At 47.3% G+C, this 13,976-nt stretch overlaps 1 protein-coding gene across 5 annotated transcripts; it reads right to left on the minus strand.

Annotated features, from left to right (window-relative positions):
- Positions 1-535: 535 nt before the first annotated feature.
- LOC120410450 (zinc finger protein 239-like) lies at positions 536-7,059 on the minus strand. Of its 5 annotated transcripts, none has more exons than XM_039556647.1 (4): positions 6,866-7,059; positions 6,182-6,374; positions 3,855-3,941; positions 536-3,417 (listed from the first exon to the last, which is right to left on the minus strand). In XM_039556647.1, exons 2-4 carry the CDS (start codon positions 6,192-6,194, stop codon positions 2,501-2,503), a joined length of 1,017 nt encoding a protein of 338 aa, XP_039412581.1. In that variant the 5' UTR covers positions 6,195-6,374; positions 6,866-7,059; the 3' UTR covers positions 536-2,500. The 5 variants fall into 5 exon arrangements, with proteins under 5 accessions (XP_039412581.1, XP_039412572.1, XP_039412590.1 ...); XM_039556638.1 differs by having other exon boundaries at positions 6,182-6,397; XM_039556656.1 differs by lacking the exon at positions 6,182-6,374.
- Between the last annotated feature and the right edge of the window lie 6,917 nt (positions 7,060-13,976).

Raw genomic sequence — 13,976 nt, forward strand, 5'->3', positions numbered from 1 at the left:
GGGCACAGGGGCTGCCCAGCAGCAGTGTTTGTGTGAGGACTTACTGGGTGTAGATAATGCCCATCAGCAGGTTCTACACGTGCCTAGTTTGAAAAATGAACAGAAACAGCATTAGAGCAAAAGAGTTCACCTGGGCTAACACTGCTTGGCTTCTGTGCCCCTGGCACCTTTTACTGTGTAAATGTCACCACCCTGGCCTGGCTTTGTCCATTCCACAAACATACACAATTGGCTGAAACTCCAACTCTGAGGCAAGAGACATCTTTTCAGCTGCTTTATGGGGGCAGAATTACCCTTCAGAATAAACACATGTTTTGGTAACAGCATGTGCAGCAAAGACACCACAAAAATGAATTGCAGTTTCCGTCCTCTGGTGGCAATGAACGCTTTCCTGATGGGGCTGGGAATGCAGAAACAACAAAGGCAATGTGTCAGGCTTTTTCAGGTCTAGCCCTTTTTAGAAACATTAAAAAAAAGAGGAAGGAAAGCAACAAACATCTTAAATGATGTATTTCTTGGGAACTAACAGCAATACTGGCCACACTATTTATTTCCTTTTTTTCATCTGTCTGTTCACTGACTCCAAGCCTTTCAGTGGTACATACCCTGCTCCTCATGAGCCTGTGGTGTAGATTGGACTAATGGAGTTTGGAGTGAACTCTCCAGAATCTGTACTTCAAAAAGCATGGATCATCTTATGGATCGTAAGAGCACAGCCATGTGAACACTTACTCAGCACAGCTCTATTAATTCAGGCTCTCGGGGAGAAGGTGGGAGTAGAGACCAAATGACTTAAACCAGATCTGCCGCCAATGGAGCAAGAAGCTGTGCTCTTTGTGGCAGCAGTTGGTGGCTAAGGGAGGCATGGATGTATCCACATTACTCAGCCAGGAATTCCAGTCATATTCTGGTCACAGCTTGCTGGTTTCCTCAGGATCCTGTGTTCTTCACGTTGGGTGTTCTCTTTGCCCTAAGTGATCTCCCCCGTTTGGGAGCTCAGCCCTGTGTGAAAGCTCATTGTTTGCACCAGGCCTGTGTGTGGTGCTGAAAATAAAAATTCTGCAGCACAACAGATTTGATTGCTTCGTTTTCTTGCCTGAAGCACACTGTGATTTCTTCCCCTGTTTGTCTTCGTGGGTGGAACAGGCATTTCAGTATATACTGCCACGCTCATTACAGGGAGTTCTTCCATGCTAGAGATATTAACATCTTTGTTATTACTGCCAGTTCCCTCCTCCTCCCCCGTACCAAGCGGTTGCCTGAGCTAGAAATCCTATTAAGGACAGACTTCCAGTAGTAGTATTCTCCTCCTCAAAGTGAAGAAGACCTCTCCAGAGGTCAGATCCTTCTGCTTTCTCAGAATCCTGTCTCCTTCATGTTCCTTAGAAAGTCATTATTAAAATTGTCAAAACCACTCACAAAAACATCACAGAAATTCTCAGAATCAGTCGAGAAATAATTACCCCTTTGTAATCATTAGCAACTCAAAACTGTAGTGTTTGAATTTAAAAGTTTTATGCAAGAAAAAATGCTTAACATTTAATATAAAATCAGTTTGACACAGCTTATTTTTCAAATGCCATCATTTTTCTGTGCATCATTTTCTTGTTCATTTTCAGTTCATCAGACAATTAAAAGACCACAACTGAAAAAGTCATCCTAAATACTTTTTAAAGCCTTATAAAAACATTCATAAAGTGCCACCCACAAAAGCGCCTAAACAAGACTCTGAAACACCTATTAGGAGGTTAAGGTAGGTGCTTCTGAGGGCTAAGCTGTCAGATGGCAGCATGATTTGTGGAATTGTCAATTTAACGATGATACAACCCAGCAAAAGCACTGCTTCATAGATGTGGCCCCAAAAGAGCATCAGCTGGGCCCACAACATGCACGCAGAGGCACCCAGCACAGCGTTGCAGGGGTTTCAGATAAATAGATGCAAACACCATCTAAAAGCAAGACTACTGGCATGTGGGAGACATGGATTCTATGGGAAGCAATCATCCTGTGGCCTTAGTGTGAGGGAAAACACAGGCAGCTTGTACAAGAAATGGGTACAAATTTTAGCTGTTTTATCCTGGGATAAAAATCACTCCCCACTAGAAATAACAGGAAAAGACACTGATCCTTGGAATGTCTCTATGTTCTCTGTGTCCTTGAAGGTACCACACTGAGTAAGTACCTTTGTGTTCTTCATCCCCAAAAGAGAGGCTCACAACAACCACTGCACCACAGTGAACGTGCTCTAGTTCATTTAATTCAATCAGCAGTGGCCTCCCTCTTGGCTTGAGTGGCTGGGCAGTGCTCACAGACAGATTTGGATAAATCCAACCAAAAAAAAGTAAAAAAAAAAAAAAAAAAAAAGTAAAAAAAGGGACAGGCTCTGAGGGCTCTCTCCACCAAAATTCATGTCCCATACAAGATGTCCAGGGAGCAGCTTTGTATCTTCCCAGCACCAGCCAGCTTCCTATGGTCCATGGAGCTTTCTCCTCTCCACCAGCTACTCTGCATGGTGCTTCTGGTGCCGCACCAGCTGGGGCTGGAAGCGGAAGCTCTCCCCGCACTGGGAGCAGCGGTAGGGCTGCTCCCCGGTGTGGATGCGGGTGTGCTTGATGAGGTTGGAGTTGCCGCTGAAGCCGCGGCCGCACTGGCTGCACTTGTAGGGCTTCTCGCCGGTGTGGGTGCGCGCGTGGTTCATGAGGTCGGAGCTCTGCCCAAAGCGCTTCCCGCACTGCCCGCAGCTGTAGGGCCGGACGCCGGCGTGGGCCCGCTGGTGCTGCAGGAGGTGGCAGTGCTGGCTGAAGCTCTTCCCGCAGGCCGGGCACTTGTAGGGCCGCTCGCCCGTGTGCATGCGCTGGTGCTTGATGCAGGTGGAGCTGTCGCTGAAGAACTTGCCGCACTCGCTGCACGCGTACGGCTTGAGCCCCGTGTGGATGCGCTGGTGCTTGAGGAGGTTGGAGCTCTGGCTGAAGCTCTTCCCGCACTCGGCGCAGGTGTAGGGCTTCTGGCCCGTGTGGACGCGCCGGTGCTGGACGAGGTGGGAGCTCTGGCTGAAGCCCTTGCCGCAGTCCCCGCACAGGAAGGGGCGCTCGCCGGTGTGCATGCGCTGGTGCTGGAGCAGGTGGATGCTCCGGCTGAAGCCCTTGCCACACTCCGGGCAGATGGTGGGGCGCTCCACGCGAGAGGCTCGCCGTGAGGCTGCCACCCTTCTCCCCTGCCTTTTCACCAGGCTGATGTCAGAACAGGGCAGCTTAACCTCCTCCTCCTCCTCACAGCCACCTTGCTGAGGCTCTGAGCAACCACGCTGACTTCCATGGCTGTCCCCAAACTGCTCCTCTCCTCCTCTGGAGCCCACTGCCAAGGCGTCCTGCAGATATGCGCTTGTAAGGTGATCTGGAAGGGGCCCCAGCTCACCACCTGGAGAAGAAAATACGACTGTGTTTCCCACTGGGAACTGGCACAGCAAACAGGCAAGCTGTTACCTTAGGGAGCCTTGTTTGCACCACACAGGAGAAGCAGTAAATGGAAGACTGGGAGCAAATGGCAACCCAGCTGGAGAAGCTCTGTAGCCTCATCATAGGACCCAGAGCAGACATGCCATGAACAGGAGAGCCAAGGGCAATGCTACAGGTGTCTCCTTATCCCCAAAAAACCTTCACACGTTCTTAATACTCCCTCTTCCTACACATCCTTACCTGCAAGCTGAGAAAGACAAGCAGACTGCCTTCCCTGAGGGGGAAAGAGCAAGTCTGAATGTGACCTGCATAAAATAAAGTGGCTCAAATAGCACTGAGGCAGCCCAAAGAGCATTTCACTTGCTCTGTGTTTATAGACTTATATAACTTGTTCCTCACCTGTATGTGTCTCCTCCAAGGCTTTGTATTCCTGTTCTTCTCCCTGGTCCATCTGTGCAGTTACATCAGGTTCAACAATCAGGAACCCTTCGTGCAGGAGCAAACAAAAGCAACCTTAGTTGAATATTCAGAGCTTGTCATATTGTCCTAAAATCCACTGACCCTGCTGAATATTGGGAACAAACAGAGTGGTTACTTAAAGGAATGGAGTCAACTGAGCACAACTAACATTTAGGGACATCATGTGCACTACTGAGGTATCTGGTGTCAGATATTTTCTTTAAAGGAGACTCAAGGCTGCCCCTCTTCTGATAAGTGATACACATTAGGACATGCACCAGACGAGCTAGGCTCGGAATTGGTTGACAGTAATCATAGATACAGGTGTCAGAAAAGAGCAAAAGCCAACCATACTTACACTTCTTCAATAACAACAGCCAAAAGTCTAATTACTCTCCTAAAAGTATTTTACATAGACAATTACTTTTTAGACACCAGAATCTGATTTTCTTATTTGCTATCTCATCTCTTCTTTCTCCTCCAAGACTCTCAGGCTGAGGCAGAAAAACACAACAAAAAAGCAATTTGATGTCCTGTCTACTCTGGCTGGATTCTGCCAGTTCCCAGCCTGGCATCCCTGCTGAGCTCCAACAACCACCATGAATGCAACTGTTGGGCAGGCTGCCCTTGCAAATGCCATCAACACCCAAGACAAGAATTTCTCTGTCAGTATTTACTATTTTGAGGCCAAAACCAGCCAAACAGTAAGCATCAGCAGTTAGCACCAAGAAGGCTGGCATTAGCAGTTGCTGAAGAGAAAAGGCAGAAGAACAGGGAAAATAGAATGGTAAGAAAGATCCCATTTTATTTTAAAAGGTAAGAATCAAAGATAGCAGGAAAGGGATACCAGGGGGATAAATCTAGGACCAGGGAGCGACGTGCACCACAGCTAAAGCTGAGATCACTCATGGGGATATTTTTAAGGCATTTAAGACATTACTTTTCCCCCTGTCTCCTTTCAATCTTTGGAGTTACTTGTTTTTATCACTTCAAAGATGCTGCACAACCACTCAAGCTCCAGATGGAACTGACTTACTGGACAGATGGGCAAAACACTGCAAACTAATGGGTGCCCAGACCACTTCATCCACCACCAGCTATTTAATGATGGGAATAAGGGACTGCATGGTGTCAGAATCAAGGAGACAGCTCAGATGAACGGAACAGTTTTGGACCTCAGGTGCCAGGGATTACAAAACCACCAGTCTTGAAGTCTTTTATTCTCTGTGGCAAAGCTGGACAGAAGCAAAGTGAGCAAGCAAAAGAAAAAGGCTGCAGTTGTGAGCTGCAGAATCAAGAAGGAAAACATAAACAGATGAGCAAAAAGGAAGCTTTAGCAAAAAAAACCGCCTTAATCTGAGTCCCTACTTCAAGTATTTGCTGAAAGCTGAAGTGGACCACCCTTGCAGATGGATTGTTTCCAGCAGTTCCAAGCTGGTATATAAAGGGAGGTTGCTTTCTGTAGCCCTGCAGCTCTCAGGATTTTGCCACTCCTGAGAATTTCTGCTGCAACAGTTTGGCAGCTCAGCCAGCCCAAGCTATTTACATGCTGCAAGGGGCACCAGATGGGCAGCCCCCGCGCCAGAGCTGCAGTCAGAACCGTGTCCACACACAGACAGCTCCCCCAGGCAACTCACCAAACAGAAGGGGTTTGCTCTGAAAGCTGTCAACAAACAGGAACTTTGGGGGAGCAAATCCATCAGCATTTCAGAGGTGGTACCAGCATCTGACAAATGCCCGACAACCACTGCCCTGGGGAGCATCTCAGCAGGCAGACAAGGTAGAAGGAAGAGTTCCCTTCTGACCCAGCACAAATTCCTAGCTCAGGTTGCCACTGACACTGCTGCTATGCTCAGATTTGCTATGGCAGGAAACAGATAACTTCTATACAACTAATAGGGCAGTCTGGACGAAGAAAGTACTTCTTCCTTTCCCAGGATCACAATCATGTGTCTGTGAAAGGAGGGCACAAACTGCATCAACAGAGGGGACATTCCTGCAGGGATTTCATCTGTTACTAGCAGAAGCATATCCTTGGGTGTACTGAGTTATTGCTTGAATGTGAAAACCAAAACAGGGAGATCATCTGTGTACGTGAGGTTCCTGTAGGCAATGTCCACAGCTTTACTAAAACAAGGTATGAAGGGTACCCAATCTGGACCTTCTCAGGGAGGCTGTGCAGACAAACCCTACTGTTCCTGGGGCCTTGGCTTTAGTGTTGTAATAGCCTGTTTTGGCATTTGGATCCTACAATGGACGCTCTTTACCTTGGCTACTCATGTTCTCTTCCGACCACCCAGCTCTGTATTCCTGCCATGGCTATAGCGAGGTGTGGAGGTTCTGGGACTCATCCTAGTGCAGAGCTCCACACTCCCAGCTTCCTGTGCTCCTGATATGCCACCAGCAGCCGAGCGCTCTCCCCACGGCCTTAAGAAGACGTTCAAATCTTCCTCTCCCCAGCTATTTTTTTGGGGCAGATAATGCTTGCGGTAAAATCAAAAAGTGATGACATTTTTTTTTTTTGAATCACCGAAACCTGTTAATTATGCAGCTGCACCCCCCGGTGTGGTGAGAGCCCCCTTCCCTGCGCTGTCAGATTTGATCACACACTAGGGTGGGGGGACAGGAGGCAGAACGGGAGGGGACGAGGATTTCCCACCGAGCCGGGGCAGGGGGCAGAGCTGGTGCGATCAGAAGCACTGGTGGGAGCTGGGGAAGGACAGGCCTTTGCTGTGCGGCGGACGGGAACGGGGGGAACTGCGCTCTCGGCACGGGATGCAGGCAGGCACGGCAGCGGCAGAAGGGACAAGCCGGCCCTGCCCCGTCTCCTCCGGCCGCCTCCTTCCTCCGCAGGGCCGGCACTCAAAGGCTCTGCCACGGAAGGGGGTTCAAAGCCCGGCCCCGGGGCCCCCGGCCCCCATCCCGGCGGGCGGGGACAGCGCCCAGCCTACCTGCAGGGCTGCTCCCATCCCGGCGCTCCGGATCCTGCTCCGCGGGCAAAGGGCGCTTCCTGGGCGGGGCGGCGGCGGGCAGGGAACCGGGGAGGCCCGGGGGCTTCTCCTCGGCACCGGGGTACCGCCACCATCCCCGGCATTACCTCCCGCGGCCCGGGATAACCCCTCCAGCCTCGGGATAAGCCCCGTTGCCCTGGGTACCCCCCCGCATTCCCGGGATAACCCCGCCCCGCAGCCCCACACCGCCCGCATTCAGCGCGAGGAATAATGCTGATGACAGCGGTGCTTGGGTTTCGGCTACAAGTCGTGTTTATATCCTAAGTCAAGGATTTTTTTAATGTGTATGTGTGATGCTCTGCCAGTGAGGAGCTGCACGAAAGAAAACTGGGCGGGAGCGTAGCCGGGATGGGTGACGAGAACTAGCTGTAGGGATGTTCCACACCCTAGAACTCGTGCCCAGTATATAAACTGGGGAGTTAACTGGAAGTGGAGCCAGTCTGGGTTCAGGAAGGGGATAGCAAACAATTGCATTGTGCATCACTCTTTCCCCCCCTCCCCTTTATATTATGATATTATTATTGCGTTTTACTTCGTTTTCAATTATGAAACTCTTCTTATCTCAACCTAAAAGTTTTGCTTTTGATTCTCCTCCCCACTCCACCGGGCTGAAGAGGAGAGAGGGGGCTTGAGCGAGAGGTTGTGTGATGCTTCGTTTCCAGCTGGACTTAAACCACAGAACAAGCAGGAGCTGTGACATCGCACTGCCAGGCTTAACTTCAGGGCAGAAGGGAAAGCAGCCGATATGGGGGGTATAGTAGGTATCAGTGGTAGAAAACAGGACACACAGCAGTTCCATGTGAGGACACCATGCTGTGAGAGGTGGGAGAAGAGACAGGAAGTCACTGTTCTGGATTCATTTGTCTTATTTGGAATTTCCCCAGTAGAATAAAATGTTTTTACACAGATGTTTTTACAACATGATGTCTGCTCTTCCTAATTTCTCCAGGTAACTCATACATGGAGGGAAGAAGGGATTTGACTCTGCGTGTTTTCATGAAATGTGGTGGAAAATGTGAGAGCTTGGGTGTTCGCTTGAGTTCTCCCCACACAGCAGGTGACACGGGAAAGGGTTTGCTGGGGCATGGGGACACTCGGGTTTCCCTGCCACCTTACCCGGGGACCGTGAGCAGGTTTGCAGGCAGAGGAAGCCACCCTGTGGCCACAGGCAGGAGACTGCAGATGGGTTTCCCGAGGCCGTAAAAAACCAAGTTGCTTCTCACCTTGGCCCCTGTATCCCAGCTGATGAATATACTGCCTTTATGGGTGATGGTTTTGCTCCCAGGTGATAATACAGAAAATTGCCCAGCCTTCCCAGGAGCTAAAACACCAGTGCACGTAGTTTGTGCTTAGCAGTGGTACAAAACAGGTTGGCCATGAGATGAGGACCCACATGATGACAAAGGAAGAGGTGTTTTTTCAGGAATCTGAAAATCTTTCCTGCTAACGAAGTGAAAAATACTCTGAAAGCCTCCAGATTCCCTTTTCACTTCAAGCTATTGTTAGCAGGGCACAAACGATGTTAGTCAGCAACCTTAGTCACTGTGTACCCTGGTGTATGGGAACTGCAGTAAGAGACAAATGAACAGGGTTCAGCGTTGTCATGCTGAGGCTCTGTTTGTTAAGGTTAAAATATCAATTTGCATTAAAGACCTTTTCTGTTGGAGAAGTGATGACTGATACAGGCTCATTAGACTCGATGGCTGTGTACAGATGGAGAAACAGTTGTCAACAAAATAAGATGGGAATACTGAAATAGAATGAAAGGGAAAACATAACCCCATCAATTTACAAAACAGTGCAACTGACAGGCACATTGCTGTATCCTCGTTGTGCTTGTACCATACAGCACATTTGCTTGGAAGTGTGGAGGGTTGGAGATCACCGTGTTCACAGTCAAAGCATAAATGTATGCAAAATGAGAGGGGAAACTGGCTGATTGCTGGATCTCCATCACTGGAGGTTTTTGACATGTGGCCACACAAAGCCCTGCCTCACCTGATCTGGTGCTGGTGACAGTCCTGCTTTGAGCAGGAGGTTGGATTCCAGAGGTTTCTTCCAGTCAACATTCTGTGTATTATTTCAGAAGTTTCTGAACTATTACAGTTATTTTTTATACCATACTGTCTCTATCATGCAGACAGTTCAATAATTAAGAGTTGGTAATTTAGGAGAAATCTTCAGAAAAAGATTTGGCTGTCTTGAAAATGCATAAAGCAATAAAGTGTACAAAATAGGTAATGTGACTGTATTTCTAAGAAAAGGGAAAGAAACAAAATATCTTTAGGTTGATATAAATGACAAGCCAGCATTTACTAGATCACTACTAAAAACTGCCTGAATCTAGACAGAAGGTATAAAAAGAATTTCTTGCATTTCAAAATATCTGTAATAGTTCAGAAACACCACTGTGTCAAGCCTTGGCTCCATTTTTTTACTACATCAGAGCAATTTCGGTCTTTGATTACTTTGAACTTCAGGCTGGCTAGTGATTTAACAGTCACCTTTCCTTTATTTTTGGTTTTGTTTTGACGAGGCAAATATATCAGTTTTAAAAGGCTCTATGCTTTTATTGTCACAAGTATTTTGTCTTTAAAAACTCCACAATTTGAAACTCCACAAGTTGAAATTGCCGAACCCACATGTTGAATGGAGAGCTCATTGGAGAAAAGCAATGAAAAAACCCTGGTGGGAATGACAGAATAAGGAGAAATACTGAGCTGTTTTTCCATTTTGCAGCAAGCTCTAGCTAGTCTTAACCTTTGCATTTCTCTCGGTATTGTAGTGCCGAAAGGAACACCGTACCTACCCAGCAGCTTTTCTAGGAATTCATTTACGCCGAGCAAAACTGCCATCTGAATAGAAGGAAGTAAGTTTAATAAAGGCATTTGAAGAATTGTGGCTGCCCACTGAAGATTGTTTCTTAAACTTAGGTATTGATCAACCATTTTCACCTGCACTGAAAGAACTTTTGGCGTGGAGTGATGCATCAATCACTTATATGCAGAGAACAGCAACACTCTGAAGAGCTGCTAAAAGAGAAATAAACAAGGGGAACAGTTTGCTGTCTTACTCTTCTTCAAGCCTGTTTGACAGGAAGCTCTATTCCAAGTATTCCAGCTCCATCAACACATGCAGTTTTCCGTAGCCTAGGGAAGATTGCTTGTGAACACTGCAGAAAGTTAAGTGAAGTGCTTTCCAAGCAGATAATGGCAGCCCTTGGTTTGGATGTGAAGTATTAAATCTTCCCCTCCCCCAGTAGTTTCTGATGTGGGAATTACAGACTCACAGGTTGGAAGGCAGCCCTGGAGACCACCTAGTCCCACTCCCTGCTGAAGCAGGGTAAGATGGAGCAGGCTGCTGAAGGCCGTGTCCAGTCGAGTTCTGAGTATCTCCACATCTCCATGGCATTTCAGGGGGAAAAATGGCAGGAAGCAAACTGACACCAGATTGACTGAAAAATTGGAAAGCAAACAGTTGCTGTATCAATGCTAAAATGCAACTACCCTAACCTAGGCACATGCTCATGGAAAAAACCAAGTGAACAAGCATATTGCCAAAAGCTTGGTAGCATCACTGTGTCATGTTCCATTTTTTATAGTTCAGGGCACCTTCACTGTGTTTCAGGGAGGTACACGTTCTTCACACCACAGCACGTGCCAGTCCTGGGAAAGGATTCCAGCTTAAGGTATTAATTTTGTATTTGATTAATAACTGCTGCTTTGGGCTTCTTGCATTGAGTTGAATCTACTAGCAGCCTTAGAAATGGGTGCAGAAAGAAGAGCTTTCTGTCAGGACACTCAAGGACACCTGTGACAGATTGGGACTGAAATAGCCATCAAAGTGATTCCAAACACATGGTCCAAACGCAAAGGAGTTGCCACAAACTTCTTGCTACGTTTGACTCAAGCTTACCCAGACTGGGTAAGTTGCAGATTTTCCAAATAAGAAGAAGATGAAAATGTGTGTGCACATCTGTGGACCTGCTGCTCCCTTTATGAAGAAATTGACCAGTGTGTTTGGCCAATTACATATGCAATGCAAAATCAAAGTTATGCTTGTGCACCAGATTCACCCCTTTGGCAAGTGACATGTAGTTGAAGAGATCTACTTTATTTGATTTATAATCTCCCCTGTAAAACACAGAGGGAGATCACTGGGGGTTTTCCTAGGCACACACTTGTAGAGCAGCAGTCTGTAGCTGACATGTGTGAAGGTTAATGTAAGGAACCTGAAAGGGACCCTTCCCTCACCAAAACAGAGGGTAGCTGTCATTGTCTGATATTTTAAGACTCCCTAAGTAAAATTCAAGGAAAAAAAGCTCTTGTGGAGATAAAGGAGTGTAACAGCTAGGGGAGGAGAATCAACCAGGGGCAGCAGAGGCATTCCCAGCTTTGAGTAACTGGAAAAAAAAAAAAGTTAGAGAAGACTAGAACAAAGAACAAGTGAACACACCTGTGTGAGTTTATCAGAGCAAACCCCCAAGCTCCCGAGGCTCCCGGGACAGCTGGCCAACACACTGGTGCAAGCTTGTAAGTGGAGGCTGTGTTTATATCCCCAGAAAAGCTTGTGAGTTACAGGAGTGACTCCCTCAGTTCCTGATTGCCTAACTACCCCTTACCTGGATTTATGGCTTTGGCCATGCACTCACAAAACCAGCTGAGGGCTGAAAGCTGGAGAAACCCTGCAGCCTGAAAAGCAGCCAGGGAAGCTGCATTAAGTAGTCTTTCAACAGATGCTCAGTTTTGTTACATCTTTAGAAGACAGACAAGGTTTAAATATTTCGCTGGTTAAATAAGCCTCAAGTTGCACCAGGAGAGGCTCAGATTGGATATTAGGAAAAAATTCTTCACTGAAAGTATGGTCAGGCATTGAAAGGGATGTCACACTGAAGATCCATCTAAAGGTAAAGGCCTGCTTGTAAGAAAGGCAAGTGCTGGGTGATGCTTCCTCTGTGAGACCCTTCCAAGTCCAGCTTACCTCTGCCCTGACTGCTCTGCCCAAAGTTGTGCCCCCAGCTTTGCATTCATGTGGTTGCAGCAGCAGTGCTCTCTTATGTTGTAACGTTGTCATTTACATCACAGTTTTACAGGTTTGTTTCTAATAGTGTTTTCCTTGCAAATATCTGAACGCGATATTCTAGTAAACATCTTACTCTCTCGAGCTTTCTGTATCTGCAAACAATGCTACCTACTGATGTCTTAGTTTTAATTAAGCTCAAAATGTAATCTTAGAGGTCTAGAGGAAGAACTCAACATATAAAGGGTAGAGTGCCCTTAAAATGTGTAAGTTTTTTAGTAAAGCGCTGTAGTCGTCCCTCATATTTTTCGCTGAGGCATTTCAGACTGCTTGAAGTATAATGCAGTCTCCTGTCACTTAATTGCCACTTGCCTGTGGGAGGAAAAAGGGCTTGTTTGAGCAACACGGATGAAACACCCTCAAGGAAACGGCAAACATCATTGATCACGGCCTGCAATTGTCCCTTGAGTGTGGCATTGATGAAGCTTGCTGTGGTCTGCCGGTGTATTTGTAAAACGCAGACGGATTTCAATATTGTACTTGGTGATTTGTGAGTCAGTCCTCTCACGCTTCTCTGTTTGTGCTAATGAATTAGGAGATCAGTTTCACTGGGGGTGCAGAGCCTGTGGCAGAGCATTGATTAGGTATTTAGAAGAAAACATGCAAAAAGAGCATGCTGAGCAGCAGAAGTTAGGCAAAATGAAGTGACCAGTGTGCATTCATTTTTCCAGCAGTTTTCTGGGAAGTAGCAAAGCAGTCCTGATGTAGTCCTGTGTATGGAGGGACAGCACTGGGAAGCCAATCAGAATGGGTGAAGGGAAATGTGTACAATTGTGGGAGAATTGGAAGGAGAAGCACGAATGAGGTGCTTATTGTCTGTATTTGAAAGCTTGTTTTTCACCAGAGAGAACTTGCAACTTGTTTTTAATCGCTTTAACTCAGCTTTGTTAATTTTTAAAATTACATAAACGTCCTGAAGTGTGCTAAGAAGGCTGTGTTTTGCTGTCAGACATCTGGGGAATAAGACGTTCTTGTACTGAAGGGGTCAGTCTTTCCCCACTTTTTTCCTCAGGCAGTCTGTTGTTGAATTACTTCATTTTAGGTTATGGCTGATCGGGGGACTGAGCTATATTAACATGGTTATTTGTTTAAATATTTATTTTCCCGGCCTCATCAGGGTAATCGCGTTATGCAAAGTAAAAGCGAGCGGCCCCGGGTCCCGCTGCAGCTCCATTTCAATCGGAACCGATGGGCTGACAAGCTCCAAGTGCATCTGTGCACCTGAAATTGCGTGCACCAGCCTTATCTGCCCAAAGATAATGGCATATGCAAATTATCTGGGCTCCAGTGGTCTGTGGGTGCTGAGAAGACGTGATTAACAATGATTATGAGACTACTGGAGGCTGCTGCTCTGTGAAGGTTTTGCGCAGCAAGCCTGGCAAGGGAGGCTGGAGTTATTCAGCTGCTTTCCTCCTGAGCCTTCTCTAATTACAATGACTGCCTGAGGATCCAACGAGCAAGACAAAGCTTAAAACAAAAAGCTCAAACAGAGCTGCCTGTAAACATTTGCACAGGGACAGGCACACCTGCACAGGCTCACAGTTCTTCAGAGCAGGAGAATAATGAAGGGCACAGTGATTTCAGCAAGACTGGTGGTGCAAGGCGACATCTTTCCACTTTGAACCTGGTATAAAGCTGTAGCTAAAGCCCCAACTACTGCTACTCACCCAGTCTTGCTGCTGGTCTGGGCTGTGCAAAGGCTCAGCCACTTCCTGGCTGCCTAATAAACGTGCTGCCTTGTTATCCACGTGAGGAGGAGCATCCCCAGTTCAGTGTGGCAGGAGGGCAGAGGAGCTGTGCCGTTACCAGCAGATCTGCAGGAGGGTGAATGGATTGGTGCCTCTGGGGACCTGCACTGCTTGTGGAGGTCATTTAATGAGCCTTTGTGTGGACTGTTGTGCAAGGATTGAAACTGGGGAAGGCGCCTCTGAGGCTGCACTCTGTCCATCCTTGTTACAGCAAAATATGTTAA

This window comes from Corvus cornix, chromosome 1 (assembly GCF_000738735.6).
Source record: "Corvus cornix cornix isolate S_Up_H32 chromosome 1, ASM73873v5, whole genome shotgun sequence".
Lineage (NCBI taxonomy): Eukaryota > Metazoa > Chordata > Aves > Passeriformes > Corvidae > Corvus > Corvus cornix.

Excerpts from the sequence above, each read along its gene's own strand:
- LOC120410450 (XM_039556647.1), bottom strand. Across the intron at positions 3,418-3,854 it reads CTTGGAGGAGACACATACAG|GTGGTGAGCTGGGGCCCCTT; the intron begins GTGAGGAACAAG and ends TTTCTTCTCCAG.